The 24,103-nt window shown below is 33.9% G+C and overlaps 1 protein-coding gene across 1 annotated transcript in view; it reads right to left on the reverse strand.

Moving 5' to 3' along the window:
• Window positions 1-783: 783 nt before the first annotated feature.
• Gprk2 (G protein-coupled receptor kinase 2) overlaps window positions 784-24,103 on the reverse strand; it is a 400,249-nt gene continuing 376,929 nt past the window's right edge. The window contains exons 6-9 of the mRNA XM_072523056.1: window positions 21,500-21,641; window positions 9,591-9,946; window positions 8,459-8,722; window positions 784-1,216 (exon numbers count right to left, since the gene is read on the reverse strand). Of these exons, the coding sequence (XP_072379157.1) occupies window positions 1,145-1,216; window positions 8,459-8,722; window positions 9,591-9,946; window positions 21,500-21,641 (834 nt within the window). The 3' untranslated portion in view covers window positions 784-1,144. The remainder of the gene's footprint in view (window positions 1,217-8,458; window positions 8,723-9,590; window positions 9,947-21,499; window positions 21,642-24,103) is intronic.

Raw genomic sequence — 24,103 nt, forward strand, 5'->3', positions numbered from 1 at the left:
ATTATATGTTTATATATTATCTGTTCATGTATTATAAAAAAAAACAAAATTTGTTTAATGTATTATATATTTATGTATAATTATTGTAAGTGATGTATGTGTTATGTATAATTGTAGATGATGGGTATCTGGCTTTCTATTAAACTGTTAATCAAAATCGAGGCCAAATAAGTCGACCGTCAATTTTTTGGAAAACAACTTTGGTTATAAAAATATTACAATACGCAAAACAACTTTGGTTACAAAAATATTACACTATTTTAAAATAATCTTTTTTTTTAACGATTTCCCGAGTGGAAATGGAAATATCAAATAACAATAATAAAATGTAATTTTCATTACAGTCAATTGTGGCTTAATCCCGTATAAACATAATATTTAACTTAGATATGTCCCAAGAAAGCAGTTCCAGAACCTATATATTCCTTTATGTATAATTATTATCTCAATGCAGTTAAAGTTATGTGAAATATCTATCCAAATCATTATTATGGAGCAAATAATCAAACATTTGATGGAAGCTTTAAAAAGTTCATCTTGTTTCAAATAGCAAACCTCGGAAATTTCGGTTTGTGATATAATAGCCTAGGTACAGCACAATTTATTGTTCAAAATACTCCAGCAGCAAAAGACGGAATTTAATTCATATAAAGTTAAAAAAAATTAATTCATAACTAATACATTGCAATTAATTGAAAGTTCTTATATATATATACATATATATATATATATATATATATATATATATATATATATATATATATATATATATATATATATATATATACGCAACATCACAACTAAAATATGTTTTATTTTAATTATAGCGTCAACTTTTAACTTTCATAACTGGTACGTATTTCGTTATATGTGAAAATCATTCTGACTTTTCTTTGAAGTATTCATAAAATGGTTTTCTAATTATACTTCATGTAAATTTAGCACCAAATAACACCCCCAAACAGACTAACTTACATATCTGAAAAGTCCAAATAACCATTTTTTTTTTCTAACAAACACTTTCTTCCTGTCAATCATGAACTTCGAAGGGAGCATTGATGGGGTAGAAGGAAGGTACGAGACATAAAGAGAGAAAGATACAGAGAGGGTAATATACTCTCGCCAATTTTTATTTTTCGGTCCATCATCTTTCCGCTAGTTGGGGTAACAATGTAGGGTTGATAGGTATGGGCCGAGTTCTAGGAAGTTGTTTTTTCTGAAACAAAAAACAATGATTACAATTATTTTACTATTCTATAAAATCTCTAAAAAAATGTTAAATAACAGTGGCACACAAAAGTCTTATTTCAAAGCTTGACTATATACAATTGACAATATTTTCTCATTAACACAATATTAATAAAAAAATAATAATAAATATTGTCAATAAAAAACCCATCTGGTATTTGTGGCTATGATAATATTTCAGACAGTGGTATGTTATTTATGAATCACAATCATTTATTATTACGATAATTTTTCGACTGTTCTAACAACCATTCAAATTTCGTCATTTTGTGTCATGTGGAACAATTTCACCCAATCATGTCAACATTAGACTGATAATTGCATTCAGTGCAATTTTCAATCTCTATGACAACACGATCGAGTTTGACAACTTCATCCAAATAAATTTCAAAATGTCACGTTTCGGCAATGAGAATGTTCAAAGTATAAATGCGCTAATCAAAGAAAAAATTCCCAGAAATACAACCTTGAAATTGTTCCACATGACACAAAATGACGAAATTTGACGAAATATCCCTCGGACATTGATGAATGCCTCATAATTTCATGACAAATTTCTCAAGCTCGTTGCTTGGTAACAGTACTCAGCCTTCGGCTTCGTGCTGTTACCAAGGAACGAGCTTTCGACTGTCATGAAATTATCTCGTCTGTTATCAATGTCCTAGGGATATTACTACTGATAAATAAGCTGTCAAACCCATGAACAACAAATACAACAACTAAGCAAGTATATCAATGGATTCCGTTTAACATATACTTGGATAAAACACTCTTCTAGTGTAGAAAGAAAATGCAATGTAGTTAACAATTTCCATTGACGACCATGCCATATACCCATATACACTCTTTATTATGAGATCGATTAACTCTTCATTAAAAGGTAGATTATAATGTCATTTTTATCCTGGAATTGACACTGACAGGTTCTATGGCCGTCTAGAATAAACTATTAGCGCTATTCCCAATCGTGAACTAGTCACAATCCTAAGAGATTTTGACGCCAAAGTAAGGTCATCTAACGAAAATATTAAAGGAGTACTGGGCAACAATGGATTGGAGGAGATAAATGTGTGTCTTGTAGTGTAGAACATCATCTTGCAATTACGAACAAGTTTTATTAGCACTACCCACGAATATTGTACACATGGCGTAGCTCAGATGGACGAACAAGAAATCAAATAATATCATAAATCATAATGAGATCAAGATGAAAATCCTTGTAAAAAATGCTCGAGTGCATATAGTGGGATTGACGATCAACTCATAGTATTAAACGTTGGACTTCGTTTTAAAGTTCTAAAAAGAAGACTCCTAAGAAGAATCATGTCCCAACTTCCCAAAACTAACGAATTCTAACAAGACTTAAAAGAAAACTTTTCATCGGTTTCCACAAACCGTAAGCCATGGATAACTGATGACACTTTTACTGTGTAGAAAAGAACATACAACTATATTTGGAACGAACGATGAATACAGAGCGTTATCGAAAGAAATAAGAAGGCAATGCCGCAAAGACAAAGCGAATTACATCTTAAAAATATGTAAAGAAATAGAAGAACATGGTTGTCGGAATGAAGCGAGAGATTTATTTACCAAGTCAAGAGAGTTTAAACCTCAAACGTGGTCTGTGATCAATGAGGAAGGTAATCTAAACATCGATACTGACGAAATATTGGAAACGCGGTGAACTTATTGTAGTGATTTATATGGAAATTACTATTACTAGAGACTACAACAAAAAATTTATGGCCCTCCGACTACCCTAGAGAACCACTGTCTTGCTCTCTGAAGTAAAAGATGCAATTAAATTGCTAAAGAGAAATAAATAGCCAGGCATTTACATAATACCAGGAGAAATGCTGCAGTCACTAGGTGACAATTATTAAATATCATCCTGTGTCTGCTATTCCTGTCTGTCATTCTGTGTCGCTATCTGGAATTCGGAAAAACGACCAAGTGATTGGTGTACCTCAATTGTGTTCACCTATTTTACAACATTAAAATGTATGAATTACAACATTGAATTATCCATGTCTGTGACAATTGTGTCCGTAAACACAATTCCTCCGGTATTAGAACAGATAGAATTAGAATGACAAATGAGGTGTCAAATGAAAGCTTATAACCCAAGGATGGTATTATAGGTTAAAAATTCGACATTGGACTTCCGGTTCCAGAGATGCACCCAGAAGTACTGTTTTAAAGTCGACAAAATAGTACAAGCTATATATGACGCATCTTAGCAAGACGAGAACAAATATGCACCTGTCCGTCCGTCCGCCTATCTGTCCGTGAACACAAATAATTCGATATTAGAACAGATATAATGACAAGTGAGGTGTCGAATAAAAGCTTACAACCCAAATATCGTATTAAAGTTGGTAAATTTGACCTCGGACTTCCGGTTTTAGAGTGTTTTGGAGTTAAAACTGAAATTATTGTTTTTAAGTCGTCAAAATAGTGCAAGCAATTTATTATTAAACGCGCCTAAGCAAGATGAGAACAAATATGTATATACTTTCTGTTGTTATATCACTTCCGTTTAAAAATTTGTAACCGAAAATGCCACATTACAGTCGCAGAAATGGTACATGTGATATATCTATCGACACAAAGTTATACAAAGAACTCAAATATTAGACCTACGAAGTCTAATTGTTTGTTTATATTCCATTACACAAAAAAGGAGCCACTACCAGATGTCAAAACTATCTTACATTGTCACTAATAACAGATGCCAATAAAATCTTGTTGCATATCATCAAAAACAGATTGAAAACTTCAACTAATTAATCATCATCAATCATCAAATACCGTAAGAACAAGCGGAGATTGTAAAGGGAAAAGGTACATGTTGTGTAAGCTGGATAAATCTTTGGTTCTTTTTAATAGAGATGGGTAAATCGATACACCTAGTGACACTTATTAAAAATCTGTACGAGTCCAATATGGCACATTAAGACTAGATCAGAAATTCTCAAGCCAATCCAGAGTAGAGAGATGGGTTAGACAAGGATGCGTGTTGTCACTTGACTTATTCAATATTTATAGTTTGAAGATGGTTTTAGAAAGATGGCTCGGTAGAGTAACAATGGCTGGTAGAAAACTCTTCAATTTAAAATTTGCTGATGGCACTACACTTACAGTAGCAAATGAACAATAAACGTATACCTAACGATGGCAACTGCGAAGCAGAACTTTGGCGGCGCATTGGTATGCGATACAAAAAATGCGATTAGTTGCCAAACTAAAGTATGGAAAGACAGATCCATCTTTAAAAAAATTAAGATGAGACTGGAGAATGTATTTGTATTTTTAATACTTTTTTTAAGAAAAGATGAGGGAAATATAAACCTGATTCAAAATAAAAAGTGGGAAAAATATTACGAAACGCTATCAACAGAAAGTAGGCACGAATTTATGGAAAGACCTGACCATATCTCAATGACAGAAAACTCAGAGGTGCATAAGATAAACACGAAGAACTGAAAAAAGAATTGAAACAAATGAAAAATGGAAAAACACCCGGGCCTGGAGACATTCCCATCGAGTTGGTGAAACATGGACCGGATGCTCTTTTGGAAAGCTTAGTGAATATTTCTAATAAATGCTTAATTGAAGGCCAAACGATTCCAGACGATTGGAATTTGGTCCACATTAGCCCCATTTATAAAAAGGGAGACAGCATTAGCGTAACTAGCTCGCTGGGAAGGTTATATGGTCGTATATTGAAAAGAAGAATAGAAGAGGAGTATAAAGAAATTGAAGAACAAAGCGGCTTCAGAGCAGGAAGATCGTGCGTGGACAACACATTTACCCTTCAACAAGTAATTGAAAAACGAACAGCTCGAAACCTCCCTACGCATCTGGTATTTATAGATCTGGAGAAGGCTTATGATACAGTTCCTTTAAAACTCTTATTTAGTGTCTTGACGAAAACGGACCTTAGTAAAACATATCTAAAAGCAATACTGAACATCTATAAATGTCCTCAAAGCACTGTAAAAAGAGGAAATACTTTCTCAACGGTATTTACAGTAACGAAAGGCTTAAGACAAGGATGTTGTCTTTCCCCCACCCTATTCAAAATATATATCCAAAAAGCACTGCACCAGTGGAGACAAAAATGTGCGGGAATGGGGTTGAAGCTTAACAACCATTATCTGACAACGCTGTTCTTTGCAGATGATCAAGTACTAATTGCAAGCTGTGAAGAAGATGCAGATTATATGCTTAGAAAGCTCAAAGATGAATACGAAAAATGGGGGATGAGTATGAATATGTCTAAAACAGAATATATGCGAATAGGCAGTGAAGACGAAGACCCGGATTTGGAAATTAGACACATAAAAAGGTGATACGAATACAAATATTTGGGAAGTATTATCTGCAGTAAAGGAACAACGGAACGAGATATAGACTATAGAGTGCAACAAGGGAGGAAGAGTGTTCAAATTCTGAATTCGATACTTTGGTCCAACAAAGCTACTATGAGAACTAAAATGACTATCTACAAAGTAATTGTAGAGCCCATTCTTACATATGGAGCAGAATGTTGGCAAATGACAGTAAAAGGAAAGAAAAAAGTTGACACAGTTGAAATGGACTACCTGAGAAGAGTTTGCCGTATATCAAGAGTAGAACGTATACCTAATTCTGAAATTAGAAGAAAAACAGATAGAGTACATACAACTTCTGAAAGAATAGAAACTAGACAGTTAATATGGTATGGACACGTACAGAGGATGGACGACAACAGATGGCCAAAAAGAGCTATGGAATACAATCCAAGTAATAGAAGGAAACGAGGAAGACCAGCCAAGTCTTGGATACAAGGTGTTATGGAAACCATGAAAGACAGAGCCATTGATGAAGACACCTGGAGAGATAGAAAAAGATGGCGATCGAAATGCGGGAAGCGGCAGAAGCTGTAGGATCCCCGCTTATATATATATATATATATATATATATATATATATATATATATATATATATATATATATATATATATATTACTTTTTTAAGCTACAGAAACTTAAGACACTTCGCCAAAAAATTATTGCTTTAAGAAGAATGCTGCTATGCAGGTCATCGAACAAACGTTTCCATTTTAAATCAACTTGACAGCAAAAAGGGCTGTCTGTACAAGTTGCTGTGTCAAAACATGTCTGTAGTGAATTCTACAGTTCTTTGGTCACGTGGTTCACAAATATGCTGATAATTTAATGCGATTAATTGTTTTCAAACCAAATTCAGAATCCAGCCCCCCAACCCCCAATTTTGTGAAACTCTTACAGCAGCTGAAGATACAGACCAATAGAGAAAATTTGTTAATTTGTTTAAGGATAACACATATGATAATTAAGATATTGGAGAAAATTATGATCCTCAGTAATAGGGAAAGGTTATACAGCATTGCTAAAGCAAGGGGCAAGTCATCAAAGCACTTGACCCATGTGCGCCAGATTAAGAGTGCGGATGGAAGAGTGTTAAGAACCGATGTTGGAATGAAATAAAGTAAAGATAGTAGGAGTACTTTAGAAAGTTGCTAAATGAAGAACACCAAAGGAGAGACAGAAGATGCGGGATCCGAAATCAGAATGCAATACCGGAGGTAGCGAGCGATGAAATTGTCGAGACGTTAAATAGGATCAAGAATGGTAAGGCAGTAGGACCTGATATAAAACCTGTGGAGGTTTGGAAAGCTCTAAGAGAGGAAGGGGTTGATATTTTGTGGAAAATGACGAGTAGTATATATGAGGAAGGAAGTATGCCAAATGCATGGAGAGTATGATGGTATAATTGTATAAAGATAAAGGGGACATTCAGGACTGTGAAAACTATAGAGGCATAAAGTTAATGCCGCACACAATGAAAATTTGGAAGAGAACTGTAGACCGAAGGTTAAGGAGAGAGACATCGATAGGAGAAGAACAGTATGGGTTTATGCCAAGCAGGAGGACAACGGATGTTTTGTTTGCTTTGAGACAGTTGATAGAGACAGGAGAAGAAGATGGAGGTATCTGAAATGTAAATGTTAAGGTGGATGTTAGGTAATACTAGAAGGGACAGGATCAGAAACGACCTGATTAGGGAAAGAGTCAGGGTGATAGTCTCAAAAAGATTCAAGAACAAAGGCTGCAATAGTTTGGTAATAACAGACGTAAGGATGAAAACTATGTGAGAAGTTGATGGAAGGAGAGGTAGAGGAAAACCGCAAAGAAGATGGAAGGACTGTGTTGCAGAGGACTTGAGAAACAAAGGCTTAGGTGAAGAAGACCCGATGGACAGAAATTAGAGGCGATCAAGAGTAAGGAACAACGACCCTAGAAAAGGAAAAAGCTGAGGAAGAAGAAGAAGAAAGGAAATTAGAAGAATGCTCGGAATTTAAAGAATAGTTATGAATTTACGTCCAAAAGAATTCATACGATATGGTCATGTAAACAGAATGGATGAAGATTGAACCAAACGAATATTAAAATGGAACACATTAAGAAGTAGGGACATGGGTATGCCCGAGAGAAAGCAGGCATCAAAAGTTAAGCCAGGCTACTAGGGAAAGAGATCTAAAGAGGGAATTGGTAACTACTTTATATATTTATATACAATGTCGTATTTATTCATGCAAAACAAACCAACTTTCCAACAACATATCAAAACCAATGTAAAAACGTTCTAAAATATTGTAATGTTCCCTTTTCAGTTTTTCCATACAAATTACTGTACCAAGAAAAATTCCTAAGATACTCCACGAAATGATGGAGTTTTATTGCTAAATGTTCAGATATTTTGTGTGCATCCCTGTTTATAGGGGATGAAAAATAGCAGTAACTATATTCTTTTTTTTTCATTTTTCGCGAAAACTGTTAATTTTAGTGAAACATTTTGTCAATAAAACGGGAAATAAAATAAAATTTCCTTTAATATATGTAGGTACGTTAAAAAATTGTTGAATAGAAAAATAAACACAATTTATTCAGTAGCTATAAAAGAGCAAAATAAACGCTGACCTAGAAATCAACTATAAATACACAAATAATTCAAACAAATACGAACCAAACCGAATCAATAATCCAGTGAAGGTATGCAAATATGCAATGCAGCTTTTTAAAAAAATTTTGTTCAGTACTTCCAATTTTTGATTGACAAAGAACTCCCAGTTGCTACTAGATATACGTACCAAGCAATATATATTTTTTACCATACATACCTTCCGTCTAAATGGAAAACAGCCTTCATTTTCTGAAACAGTCGTCGGTTGTAGTACTAGATCAGGCGTTCTTGTGCTATTTGGTCCGAAGACATTTAACTGACGAAAACAGTCGGTTTCGATCATCTCAGTCTGCCACGGTATCGAAACACAACCCGTACTAAATTTATTATAAAAACTAGCGTCACTTTCGTCTATATTTACACCTTTCACTGTTGAAAATTGTTCAATATCTAACACGTCCTTCGCGTACACCGCATGGGGCTGCAAAATAAAAATGCTGTTAATATTATATTGATAATTATTATGGGATAGTATTCTATATTATGAGCATAGCAAAGTTGTTGATTATTTTTATATACATAGGTTAACTTATCAATAAACACGTGCAGAAATAAATAAAAAAATATGAGAATGGAATAAGATAAATACTGAAAACCAACCAGTACTAGATATTTCCATGCTCATTTACACCATAATTCTGCACAATTAAATTTGGTAATCAAAACACTAATCACAAGATCCGAAAAACTGACAGATGAGGACCATACAAAGGAAGAAATGCACAAAGTTAAAACACCTTTAAGAAAAAATGGCTTCTCCACGCCTACGATTAAAAAGGCACAGAAATGCCGAAACAAAATCAGAGATCCGGTAGAAGAAGAAAAACTAATTAGCAAAACTATCCTTCCCTACATAAAGGACACGACAGATAAAATCAGTACAGGAAAAATTGCATTGGAATATAAAGGAGTATACAAGATCTCTTGTGAGGACTGTAACAAATCGTAAATCGGACCATTTGAAGAATACAGGTTAAATCTCTCTCTATCTTTGAAGAAGTATCCTAAGTCTTCCTTAGCCACTTCCGAATTCTTCAGAGCTTGATTACTCAAACAATGGGAATATATTCACCAAAATAAAGATACAGGTAAAGGACCATCGACGTTATCCATCATATAATATAATTAACAGAATAGATTCAATATAATGAATAAAATAATTTGGCCCCAAAGTACCTTAATCACCCATTTATATTAAAGTAGTTTAGGTATTATCAAAATGTTTCTGAAATATATTCCAATTCAAAATAAATTAAAAATTCAAATAAAATGTAATTATTAAAACTTACATCTGGGACGAACGGAGGATCTATCATACCAGCCTCCAACCGCCTCCAATTAATATGCGGATGGAAAAATTGATGTTGTTTGACTACACTGGCTCCAGATCGACCAGCCTTGCCCCCTAACCTCTGTTGGGGACTCTTCGCTAATAATTGTTGGCACAGGGATTTGGCATCTTCACTGAACTTGTTCGAGTATTTTTCCTGATCACATTTGACTCTTCTGTCGACTTCTTCGCGTTTTACTTTTTCTTTCCGAGCTCTGAAGGGAGCCTGCCCCTCGATCATCTCGTACAGAAGGCAACCGAAGCTGAACCAATCCGGACTGAAAGTGTATCTTTCATTGTCTATTACTTCTGGAGCTAAAAAATCACAACAATAATATTAAATAATCAAAAATCATACCAAATTTAAAATCATAGCACATTTAAAATTATAACATACTTTACAATGTTCAATTAATATTCATTCTGAAGTAGGAGGCCTACACTAAAAGTTTTGCACAAACAATAGAAGCAAACCATATTTTTAGAAATAATCGGTGTTATTCGGTGACACGGTACCAAGTCAACACTGTTAGCAGGATGAATCATCAAATCGATGTTTTTCGCTTTCACATACTTGAGTGTTTTTACGAAGTTCATCAATCACTCCTGACAAACAAATAGTTGTATACTGTTCAGCATTGACGGTTTTATCCTTCCTTGTCGAAATCTTCGCAGTATGTCCTTTAAAAAAAACTTGTGACCATTAGATTTTAAATCTATCAATGTTGTTTACCAAAAGAAATGTCAACATTTACAAAAATCATATTTATGAAGTTCGAATAACTCCCACTAGATGGTACTGTGTAATACTTTTAGTGCATACTCGTACCATCGGAATTGAATGTAGACTATCTTTTGAAACAAAAATGACTGTATACCCCAGATGGATCAGTTACGTTTATGTACATAAATGACATACACACTTGTAGCTATACTAAAATTTTCGGATAGTGATCTAAGCAAAGAATAACAGGGGCCATTCTAACACCTATTTAAGTTTAAATTAGGTATTATATAAAAATAAAAACAAAACAAAAAAAAAAACGATGTGGACAGGATTCCAACCAGTGTGGCCAGAGTCCATTAGATTTTAAGTTAATCTCCTTAATCAATAGGACTCCTCGTTCTGACATAAGATGTTATCCTTCCCAAAACTGTACATCAGATCTGTCTTCTTCTTAGAGTGCCGTCTCCCTACGGAGGTTGGGATAGCTCGGATAGGGTCTCCCTATAGCTCATCATAATGGCTATTTTTATTTTTGAACTTGCTGCTCTAAACAAATCAATCGATCTGCATTGATACCAATCACATATATTCTTCAACCATGCGTTCTGCCTTCGGCCAACAGATCTTCTTCCTTGAATCTGAATTCCGAGGTCTTTTCAGTAATCGTATTGTAGCATTTAAATTTCCTTTATTTTAAAACTTTTGACGGAACGTTAACCCTCTGTCTAAGAAATTAATTTTTTTATCTGAATACCTATAAGTACCCATATTCCCCATGAACACGTGCAGTTATTGTCTTAAATACTTCACTCAAGTATTAATCCTACCCATAATCGCTCAAGATTTAATTAGCTCAGAGTATAATTAAGTATTAAGATTTTCTCATGGGAATAGAACTACCACTTTTACCACATAGCTGTATACCCCTCTCCAAAAATTAATAAGCTTTGGCCGACAGTTATAAAAGCAGGTAATAGAGTCTATTTCGATTATCCAGTTCTTCTAAATACATTGTGACGTAAATATTTCAGTTATTTTAAGTTTAGTAGCGAAACCTGCATTTATGTGGTAAGATTTGTCGATCTATCGTTAATTTATTCGATAAATAGAAAGATTTCTTTATATTTAATAGGGACACTGGGGATCCCTTAAATCCCTCTTAATACCGCAACGCAATCGATGCCAGACCATTTTTGTCAACTCTTCTGCCGAGAGAACAATACACTTTTGAGATTTTGACAAGAACGCATCTGTTTCGTCCCTTGATTTTACCGAGTTCCCCAGGAGGTAAGAATCTGAGGGCCATGAATAATATTTTGTTATTTTTGTGTGTGGTTAATTTATCTGATTTTTCTTCTTCTTCTTCAAGTGCCATCTCCGTGGCGGAGGTCGGCAATCATCATAGCTATTCGGACTTTTGAGACGGCTGCTCTGAAAAGTTCATTTGATGTACATCCGTACCACTCTCTCAGGTTGCGCAGCCATGACATTCTACGCCTCCCTATGCTTCTCTTTCCTTGGAATTTTTGGAATGGAATTTTTTTAGAAGAACATAAATTTTTATGAACTAGAATCATTATTGAGAGTATGATTTCTGATTTTTGAATATATTACGTTATGTGAGTTCGTTAAACAACCCCACGGTATTTCTGTATTTTTTAAAGTAAGTTACTAGGTGCAACGTTTGAGTTTGTAAGTTAATTATAGCATAAACGAAACAAAGGCCTTTTTTATTCGATTCAGGTTGTACTCAAATATTCATTGAATTGCCATTTTGTTACGTTTAGAAAAGTAAAGTTTCAATTAAACTATCTTGCTAATTATGTTTTTCATTTCAATATACTTAAAGAGTGCAAACTCTTTCTATGTTTACCACAAAATACATGTTTACTAATTATGGAAATTAGCAAGTATTTGTGTATATTTTTTGAAATAAACATTTTTTTTAACTTATTATATTATTATAATAATATAATATTATATTATTTTATTGTAATATTATTTTATAGATGATATAAGTATAATCTCTTTCACCTCATGGTAAAATGAGTAAATTTTTAAAATTTTGCTTTGATAATTCTCTTTTCTGTTTAATAATAATGTTTTCTGACCATTTTGTGTCCTTTATCTCTCTTTGCTTTGCAGCTTTATCTGTTACTTTTCTATTAATCATATCCTTACCCACCCCTAATGAAGCTCCGTATCTTCTGTTGGTGAATTCTTTTTCGTTACAGTATAGCTCTTTTTATGCTGTTTCTACATCTCTCCGTATTTTGGGTTGCACGTACTGTATTGGCGTAAGTATGTGTTACAAATATTTCGACTGTATCAGTCCATCGTCCTTCGACTTCTTCATTCTTTCATGTGTTTAAGGTATTTTATAAATGTTGTAGTTTCAGCTACATTACTCCACGGACAGACAGATCGCACAAAACAAGCAGCCCGGAATCTCTAACAAATGTGCAGAAAGTGTCCAGAAGAGAACTATTGTTCCTATTGACATAATTGACACGTAACATAGGTTAATAGCCCGAACTGACTTCCGTAGTACATAAAGGGCTCTTGACTAATCATCTGTCAAATGTACTGCGCTTTATTTAAAGAGGTTGTTCTGCGTTATTTCAGTTTCCAGTGATTCACATAATTGCTACAAACTGTCGGTTTTCAAAGTTTCTAGTCGTCTGTGGGATATAATGTTACAATATTCAACCCCTCATGAGTAGGTGCTTACATATTTAGTTGTAGAGTTGCTAGAGCTACTTCCTATAGTCCCAAACAAAATTGAATTTGTCAAGACTATTTGTCCAAGAAGGAATATATTTTAGCTGCCTTAAGACACTTCCATACAACTGCTTCTGTATCTGTTGGAACCTTTGTAAATTCTGTCTAAACGGTAGTAGCTCTTTTCTAGGTCTTTGAAGTGCGCAAACTAAGTCCTTCGGTACCTGGTCCAGCCAATCCTTGTGTTTGAACAATTTGCATATTAGACCAATATAAGTGTAATGTATCTCCTTATCTCTAATTATGGAACTATACGATTTACTAAAGGTATACTTCTTATGTCAATAAAGGCACGATAGATCATGCAACTAAAAGAAGATATGTACTTCTCATGGATTTTATCAGATATTCCTATCTCTATTTCTACATTTAAGAATGAGTTCAGGACCCTGTTATGTTTTAAAATAAAAAAAGTACACTACTTCTGGATACGAAACATTCAATGATAGCGTCTCTTTTCACTAATATATGAATAGGTTGAATTCATAGTGTGCTCCAGCAGCAGATGATAGATTTTAAAAAGGTCGATTGGCCACGCAGATCTTTTCATCTGCAACCTAAAAGATCTTTTGTGTACAACCTATATAAATGTTTTAGTTTTAGCCATTTCGGAGCTACGTTTTTTACCAGATCAGCGTCCAAAAAGTCCTTAACCTGAAAAGTTGCAGACGAGGTACTTGATAGTATCGTCTACATTTTGGCTGAATCTGCATGTTATTCTGTCTAAAATTTACAAAAATAATATCTAAGTGAGCAGTGTAGCATTGAGAATAGCTTTAGTTAATCTGAACTCAGTTTTATGCAGATCTAAGAGTATTGTTGGGTAGAAAAGAGTATGTTGCAATAAGTTTTTTGCTTGCATTTGGCTTGGAATATTTTTTCAGTAGACTCAATAAGTTCCTTTTCCTATTTTGGAACATCTTACACGACGTGGCTTTTGGGGATACTGTAAAATGTTTACGACCCGATAGAATGCGTACTTGCTCATTGTTTAGGAAGACTATTAAAAATCTCTTAGACCAGCCACTTTTTGACCCCTGACAGCAAAAATCAAGTTATTCTGTTGTGATTCAGCAGTTGCATAAGGGAGTATTTGCAGTTCCCAGTTTTTACAAAGTGACAAGTTGTAGATTTCAAAGCTTTAGCACAGCTTGGCTGTCAGAGGCAATAAATACTTTCGCTAAATTGAGCGTTTTTAAGCAACCTTAAGCACAAAAATCTATTGTACGAGTTCCGCTTGAAATATTATAAACGAATTTCCGGGGGCCATTGACAGTCTCTTGTTAGGATCAATAACTTTCGGCGTTTCTTGTGACTTAAAGAGGTTTATTTTATCTTGACTCACACTCGTTTATAACATAACATATAGTGAGTTAGAAATATTGTTTTGGAATATAAGATGACAATATCCGTGGAGTTATTAAATTAACTTATTAAAAACTAATTAAAAATTAACTCGTTTTGTATTAGGCTTACAGCAAAATGGAAAAAGCAATCTTTCATTTTTTATAAGCTACATTTTATCAATTAACAGTTTTTTTTTGATAAAATTTAAAGTTTTTATGTTATTCGTTGGAAATATATTAAAAGCATAAGAAAAATTTAAATTTTCAATCACGAATGAGTCTAAAAGAATTTTTTTTTCTTGGAATATATGTATTTTTTTATCGATTCTGGTGTTTTTTTAAATAAAACGGTTCAAACTCCCCAGTTGGGATGAATTCCACCACTAAGGTAACAGCACACTTCGGCATAGGGTAGATTTTAAAGTTAAGGATAAATAGAGGTTAATTTCAAAATTTCAACAGAATCGATGCGGGTTGATGGAAATCACCAAGGAGAACGTCTTGACGGGAGAAATCACGCCATGACTGAGTAGACATATGAGAAGCAGAAACTTAAGCCAAAAGACAAAAATAACCGTATACAAAACCCTTATACAACCAGTGTTGACATATGGGTTGGAGACAGGGACCATTTCCAAGCCAGATAAAAACCTCCTGCTTCTATTTGAACGAAGGATCCTGAGAAGAATATTCGGTGGCATCTGTGAAAATGGTGTTTGGAGAAGGAGGTACAACTACGAGATATATCACAGATATAAACATATATTTGGTGGTAAAGACGTAGTATCCCTTATAAAAATAGGAAGACTAAGATGGGCAGGGCATCTGGCAAGATCACAGCAGGACAACCCTCCTAGAAGAAGGTCCCATCCTTATGTCAAAACCTGTGGGAAGTAGAAGTGGGGGTAGGCCAAAACTCATATGGAGGAATGGTGTAGATGAGGATGGTAGAAAAATAGGCGCAGCAAACTGGCAACAGTTGGCAATGGATAGAACTGACTGGCGTAATAGACTTGGGAAGGTCGAGGCTCTTTTATAGGGCTGTAGCACCAATGATGATGATGACACTGAGTCTACTCTGTTATTAATAATAGGCAACAATATTCTAAAATCAACATCTTCAAATTATAGTTACACCCCTAGCTACTTCTCTGAAAAATGATTCATCAGAGACTGCTTTATGCTAATAAAAAACACAAGTCAAACAAACATTAACAAAAATCGGTAAATTTATTGCAGGCCAAAAAAAAATGGATTTCAATCAAATACAACAACTTACCAAAGTCAACTTTCATATTAAATAACTTAAAGTATAGATCTCCAGCTGATTCTCCAAGGGAAAGTAAATGGTAAGAGAGGACCGGGAAGAAGACGCATTTCCTGGCTTCAAAATTTACGAAAGTGGTATAACACGACTACCACTGAACTGTTCCGCGCTGCAATAAACAAAGTAAAGATAGCCGTGATGATCGCCAACATCCGGAACGGATAGGCACTTTAAGAAAAAGAAAGTATAGATAATAAAAATAGTTGTTACATATTATTGGCTATCTTGATTTACCCGACACAAATAGTAAATATATGCTTGACTTTATAAAATTAATTTATAACAATCTCTATTCCAGCCGAGTGCTTAAGGCATAACCCCCAACTGTTCCAAAAAGACACATTAGAGCGTAGATATTAAAAATGAATCTCCTGAGAAGCAGCTTGTTAGTCTCAAATACAGGAATAATCCCGTGATTCAATTCATTCTCCGGAAGTTATTTGTATTTCAAAACCGGAAACTTATATTTAAAAAAATATAATTAATGTTTCAAAGCTTCCATTTTCTAAATGCGAATGAGATCTAATTCAATTCTTAAAATTGTACATAAAATTGGATCGCAAGATATTCAGAAATGGAACAGTGAGTTAAAAAAAAGCTGAAGTATTCTCCAAAATATAAAGGATTTTAAGATACCGACGGAAATCTTTAAAAATGCATTATTCACTTTAAATTATGGGATTTTCTCCACAAATTAGAATGGAACGTAAGAGGTAAATTTTAGAAGCACTTTAAAGAATTAATGGGCGGTAAGACCGTTCGACAATAAATTTTATTAAAGGAGATATCTTAATTTGGATATTAATACGGAAATATCTTAATGGTGATTTTGGATAATAAAAATAAATACACTATAGATTTTTTAATATTCCTTCAATACGCCGATACCATAATTTTGCTCCATTATATATATAATCTATTTATAATAAGAAAACTATTGACGTGACACTATTAAATCCAACAAGGCTAAGAAAAGAACATAAAGTAAAAGTAGAATACTAGTATATGGGAAATGAATCGATACTCACAATCTTAAGTGGTTTTTATTTAATAAAGTTGGTAAATTTTGGGCTACCAATTTCTAGGCTTACAATATTTGCCCCATCATTAGGCTCTAATGATGCAAAACAAGTAATAAACAACTTAAACACAATAAATGACACTAAATAATAACAAATTGAGTTAGTAGTTATAACATTAATTGAGAGTGAGATTGACAAACCAAGTATTGTATTGGGACATTACTGCCATTGGGTGTTACCAATCTTATGGAAGTTGCACTAAATAGTCAGTCAGCTATTCATATAGGGTTTATTAAAGCAAAATTGTGTTAGTTGAATTGAATTTAATTTAAATTTTAATCTTCGACGAAACAAATACTACTCACATATCAAATACAGGAAAGCTCTATAAACTATATAAATTTAAAAATTTGTTTTAGTATTAATAAATAGAATTGTTCTTCTTAATTAAGAAGAACGTGGAGATAATTATAACAGGAGACCCTAACGGCAGAATCAGAAGGAAAGAAAACGATAAAGTAGTGGGGAGATTTGGAGAGGATGAATAAAACGATAATGGAAAACGTCTGATTGAATTATGCGAACTAAACAACGTAAAAATCACCAACGGATTCTTCAGACATAACAATATTCATAAATATACATGGACGCAAGAAACACGAAAGATAAATCGATAATAGACTATATAATAATCAAACAAAATACCACAATAAAGATCAAAGATGTGCGAGTCAGAAGAGGAACAGAATGTGGAACGGACCATAAACTACTGACAGCAAATTGGAAACATAACAAGACCCCCTCTACAGAAGAACCGCTGAATTCTATAAGAGAAAAACAATACAATATAGAACTACTCCAAGAACAATCAATAAGAGAACTATACCAACAACGTCTAAACCAAAAATTATAAAATTTAGATATGGCAACATCGAAGAAATATACGAGCATATAAAGGCGAGTATAAAACAAGCAACATTCGAAGCCCTTGGAGAAAAAGAACATAAAACAAATAAACAGCACTATTATGAAATAAATGAACCAACAAAAAGAATAATTGAAGAAAAAAAGCAACTATACAGAAAATGGCTGACTACAAACAACGATGAAGTTTATAAAGAATATAGAGAAAAAGATAGAGAAGTGAAAAAACAAATAACACAAGAAAAGAATGAAGAATGGGAAAGAACCTGCTTAAATATTGAAACATACATAGGAGGTACAAGAACTTCAGAATCATGGAAAGTACTGAGAGGATTGAAACAAAATTTAAAAGAAAAAATTAAATTGGGAAATATACAGGACAAAGAATGGAAGGACTATTACAAGGAACTGTTAACAGAACAAAGACCACAATTTATTGGAAAAGAAAACAGGCGAAGACGAAGCAGATCCCCACAACAAGAAATAGAAATAACAGATAGGGAAATGAGAACGGCCATAAAAGCAATCAAAAATAAGAAAGCACCGGGACCTGGAGGCATCTCACCTGAGCTTATAAAATACGGATCAAAAAAATTACACCGGATGATACAATGGATATTTCAGAAAGCCATAAATGGAGAATAGCTCCCAAAGGAATAGACGGAAGCATATATGACATCTATATTTAAGAAAGGAGATAGAAAACGATGCGAAAACTACAGAGGAATAAGCGTAATATCATCAATACAAAGATTATATGGGAAGATACTGCGAGAAAAGATAGAGCAAGCGATAAAAGGCAAAATCGGGGAGGATCAGGCAGGCTTCACGGCAGGAAGATCATGCATAGACCACATATACACATTGGAACCACTGTTGGAAAAGAAAAAAGCAAAAAATAGAGATATACTGCATTATTATTATTAGAAATACTGCAATTTAATAATTATTAAGAACTACGAAAACGAAATTTAAGAAAATGGAGATCTGCTGGTGGTGGAACAAAGTCCAAGAAAAAATAAAAGAAAAGGGAAAACTGTATAAAGACTGTCAAGAAAATAGGTCTGAAACAAATCTTCAATGAACCCCGGCACTTTGCTTATGTAAAAGTGGTTTCAGTTAAATTGACTGAAACTTTGCAGAGAGGTATACTTGGTCATGGTGATCAAAACTTCTCATTGCTCAGACTCAGAAATCAATGTATAATATACAGGGTATACAGGGTGTTAGTAAATAATTACAACAAACTTCAAGGAGTGATTCTGTATGACAAAAATAATGAAATTTTGCTATATAAACGTATATCCGCAAAACGCTTCGTTTTCCGAGATACAGAGTGTTGAATTTTGTCTTACAAATTGACGATTTATTTATTGCTCTGAAACCGGTTGAGATCCGCAAATGAAATTTGGTGAGCTTTAAGAGATAGTTATAGTAGATTTTTTTTCATACAACTAAGAATTTCTTATATCCATCATTGGCGCGCATATGGGTAATAGTCTCAATTTTTTTAAAGAAAAAATTGTTACGCCACTGAGATAATTCAAATTAAAAATTATTTTTGAATCTCTGTAACTCAAAATCAATTATTTTCTGAGTCTCAGTCAATATAATAGGAACCACTTTTACATAAGTAAATAAAAATACACCAAGAATATTTGCACGAATACGACAACCAATGAGTCTAAGAGTTGAATCTTGTGTTACGTTTCAGGGGATTATTTTGAACATTTTTTTTTGTAACTTTGTGCCTATTTAAAATAATTTTGTTAGTGGTACTTTCTGTTATTGTTTTGCGCGCCTCATACGAGGTGCCTTAAGGCGCCTCATATGACAAAAAAAAATAAGAAAGATTTTTTAGTACAAATTAAACGAAAAATATAAAAATAATTTATAATTTGAAATATCTCAGTGGCGTACCAATTTTTTCTTTAAAAAATTGAGACCATTACCCGTCTCTCTCTTGAGTCCTGACCTCCCGCAGGGAGTGCAGTGGTTATGGAATGTCGTATATTGGCTGTGTCTAAAGATATCTGTCCCCGGTCATTTCTTTTAACTCGTGCATAGATCTCTTGTATATTTCTGTAATTTGGTCGATCCATCTTGCTGGATATCTTCTTCGTGATCTTCGGCCTTCTACCTTTTCGTGGATAAGTCTTTCCATGTTTTTTTGTGTCTACTCTCATAACATGTTCAAAGAACAGTGTTCATGTTCAATTTAACAGAAACCACTTTTACCTAAGAACAGTGCCGGGGTCCTATATAAGATCGCTAAAAGGGACAAGGAAGTAGCAGTAGCAATAGATATTTCCTCACAGACGAGTCTAAAATGACAGAAGAGTCGGGTACAGAAATTTACAGTAGTGATATAAATGTAAGCATTTTTATTTCACTAAGAGAATATACCTTCACATTTCAGGCAGATATTTATGCTTGTTTATTATTTATGCAGATTATTTATCTTGTACTGTGCAAGAGAAATTAACTTTGAAATTTTGAACTTGGTAGATCAATATACGCACATATAGTAATGTTTGGGTTCTTTGGAGACCTAAGCTAGGCTCTAGGCTAGTGTGGAAATGTCAAGAAGAACTGGATAGGCTAAGTTAACATATTAGTGTCATACTGGTATGGGTGCACGTCAATACGTCAATAAAAGAGCTGATGATCTTGTTAGCACCGGATCAGCTACAAAGTACTTCGGTACCGAGCCGACCTTAATATTATCAAAAAGCAATCTCAGCGGCCGAAAACAACATAACTTCTACTGGAAAAGTATACGGTCAATGGCATGATAAAATATGTATTGGGCGGACATGCGTTGAAGTACTGCGGAGAACAAACAGAAATCAGCTTAGAATTCTGGATGTCAAAAAGTGGATTTTCAAAGTGGATGTCAAAAAGAAAGGATATTCCTGTAGCGAGGAAATGTCCACAGCGTTAGGAAAGACAGAAATAAGTTGGATTACGTTGGTTTGATAGAAATATGGAAGTAAAACAAATGATAGATAAATGGGAATGTAGTATCACGATACCTGCGTTCACAAACAAATATATTCAATAATACACAAATAATTTAGATGATTTTATACAAAGTAGATCAGAGACTGTATGTTCATTATAAGGAAGCTGATCGAAACATGTAAGAATAAAGAAATAGGCGCTCATCTGGTATTCGTTTAACTTAAGAAAGCGTGTGGTAGAGTACTTCGAGAGTTTCTGGTGGCACTCAATAGACAAGAGTTTCCGGCGAATGTAAGAAAAATATGGGAGGTATATGTATGATGGAGTAATAACTCGTGTTATGGCAGGTGGGAAAAAAACTGATAAATTTCAAATAAAATTGCAACAAGGCTGTTATTATTCCTTTTATTCTTATTATTGTTTGATCGGATAATAGGAAATTTTCGAAGAAACAATTTTAAAGCCACTGGGCCAAGTGTACACAGTGACACAGTACCTATGTAGTATAATCATTTAAACAGAAGTACTATTTCAAATTACATGACAAGTGTCGATGGTGAATTGATTGTGAAATGTGATAGTTTTAGATATCTGGGATCGGAACTAAAAGTTTTTCTACGATCTAAGTAAAAAAATGAAGGTAGTTAATTCAAAGATAAACTTTTAGGTTATAAAATATAATTTTTTCTATTTCGTTAAAAATATCCAGTTTTGAATATTTCAGAGATGTTTTACTGCATAGGTACGTTTATTGTTAACTTATATTATATTACTTACCCATATATCCTACGGTTCCAACTCTACCCCTAACAGATTCTCCTTCAGGAATATCTACAGCTAAGCCTAAATCTGAGATCCTCACGTGACCTGCGTCATCTAGAAGTATATTCTCTGGTTTACAGTCTCTATATACAATGCCCTGCAATACATAAGAATCAATGTAATAAAATTTAGCCAATGTAATAATTTTAAAAAAGCATAATCCTAAAAGCATAAATGACTAGAAATTCAGTCATATCATGATTTTGTTTTTTATTATTTTTTCTAAATTTTCTAACCTCTAAAAGAGGGATGAAGATGACGTGGTGAGAGAAGAAATACACAGTTTTTTGTCGAACAGCATATGGACCGAACTGTTGAAGTTATGGCATTGCCATCGCTTATGGTTCAAGGTCACCTCTAATCTACCTTCAGACGCATCAACATCCAATTTTGCAGCAGTTTAACGCCATGCCATATATGGCTAGAGTCAGTATAGACTCCTTCAAACAGGCTGGAATCAATATTTTGCCCCGGCAAACCACGATCTCAAGATTTATCCTCAGTTGAACACGTGTGGGACATGATGAGACGGAAATTGCTTAATTTAGGGCATCTTCACCAAACGTTGAGAGCAGTCGGAAGGAATTAATTAGGACATGGAATGAATTATCCCAGAAGGATAGTGACCATGTAATCAAAAGCGAGCCCAAGCGTATCCAAGAGTATGTTGCCCACCGAGGTGCATCAACACATTATTGATTTACCCCCGTAAGTTGTTTCAATCATATTTCAAATATTTTCAAAATACAATAATTTATAATGGGTTTTCGGATTTCTATGTCACTTAATAGAATTATTGAGATTGAAACAATCTCCATTGTTAACCCTAACATATTTTGATTGGAACTAGAAGAAGACATTTTTGGCATTATTTACTGGTCAACAAATTGCCATAATGTTCTATTACTGAACAATAACGTGCTATAATATACTCAGACGTGCTTCATATACTCGTATAATGAGTTATAAGAAGAGAATTTTAGAGATCGTGTTAATGCATGTTTATGGCAAATTGGACGTGGTACCTTGTTATTAACTTTATGTATTTTTAGGTAAGAAGTCACATTACGATTTATAAGATTTATGGTGTCCGACTTGTTACAAAGTTTGGTTTGTAAAATATATTTCGAGTCAGTGACCTTTTAAAACTAATTGAAAAAGAAATCGAATAACACACCTTACAAAATGGGACAAATAATAACCAAAATAAAGATTCTAAAACTGGCACGAGCAGCATCAGACTTACAAAAATAGTAAGGTTGCTATTTGATACATATGTATCTACATTGAACCATGTTAAACAACAGGTACAGGCCTAGTATGAATATAGATTTTAGTAAATTAGGTTCATTGTCCAAGAAATTGGCTCATGCAAAGAATTCCATCCAATTCTTATGACGGTGTCGAAACAATAACATTATCCCCAAGAGCTTGAAGATAAGTCTACCTTATTCAAGCAGAAGATTGGACAGAATTTTAAATAAAGCCAATTTATATAAGATTATTATATAAACCACAGGTTTAATTTATATTCTTCAAAACAGGAAATTGTAAGTATTTAAAACTCTCTGTATTTTAAAATATCAAATTCTGCTTTTAGTAGAATAATGCATTGAACATACATATTATACACGAACGCATACAACACACAAAAAATACTAAAGAAACAAAGAACCACACACATTAACAAATTCAACAACCTTTACAAAAACATCAGTAACAACAAATACAATAACCTAGTAAGACACAATGCAAACACCACAATAGTTGTCAATCTATCAAAAAATAAGTTTACCTCAACACAAAACCTGATGCTTTCAAAAGGTCTAAATTATGCTGTAAGACGCCCAACAGTTCCTAAACCAGACCAAATCAGCGCGGTTGAAAAAGTCTGTCAAGTATGTCTGTCCAACACACGAAAAGGAAGAATATAGAGTACTATGCCAAAAAAGGAACTGGAGAAAAACAAAAATGAAAGCAGATGTTAGTAAGGGGGAACTCAAAGCTATCAAAGCTATAAAAGAGGATTAGTCAATAATAATATTACAAGCTGACAAGGGCAACGTAAGTGTAATTATGGACAAAAGCCAATACTAGGAGAAAATGCAAGAATTGATCATTTACACCAAACTAAAAATAGACCCAAGCAAATCACTGGCAATCACAATATAAAACACTGCATACATTTAAGGAAGACCTGACAGACTACCAGAAGAACATTAAAACCACACTACAGCAGGACACCACACCTATATGGAGTTCCAAAAATTCACAAATCAAATATACCCCTTAGACCAATTTGGAGTAGCATCGATTCTCCTTCCAGCAGACTATGAAAGTTCCTCGTGGGCAAAATACAGCCTCCAGCACACAACACTTCTTCTTCTTCTTCTTAGTCGTTAACCTGATGCAGGTATCGTGATATCATGAAGCTATTAGCTAAATTTCCCAATGTTCCTCCACGTTTTTCTATCTTCTGCCATTCTAGCACATTCTGACAATGGAGCGCCAATGGTAGCAACAATATGGTCCGTGTATCGTGTGGGAGATCTACCTCTA

Source organism: Diabrotica undecimpunctata, chromosome 2 (genome assembly GCF_040954645.1).
Source record: "Diabrotica undecimpunctata isolate CICGRU chromosome 2, icDiaUnde3, whole genome shotgun sequence".
NCBI lineage: Eukaryota > Metazoa > Arthropoda > Insecta > Coleoptera > Chrysomelidae > Diabrotica > Diabrotica undecimpunctata.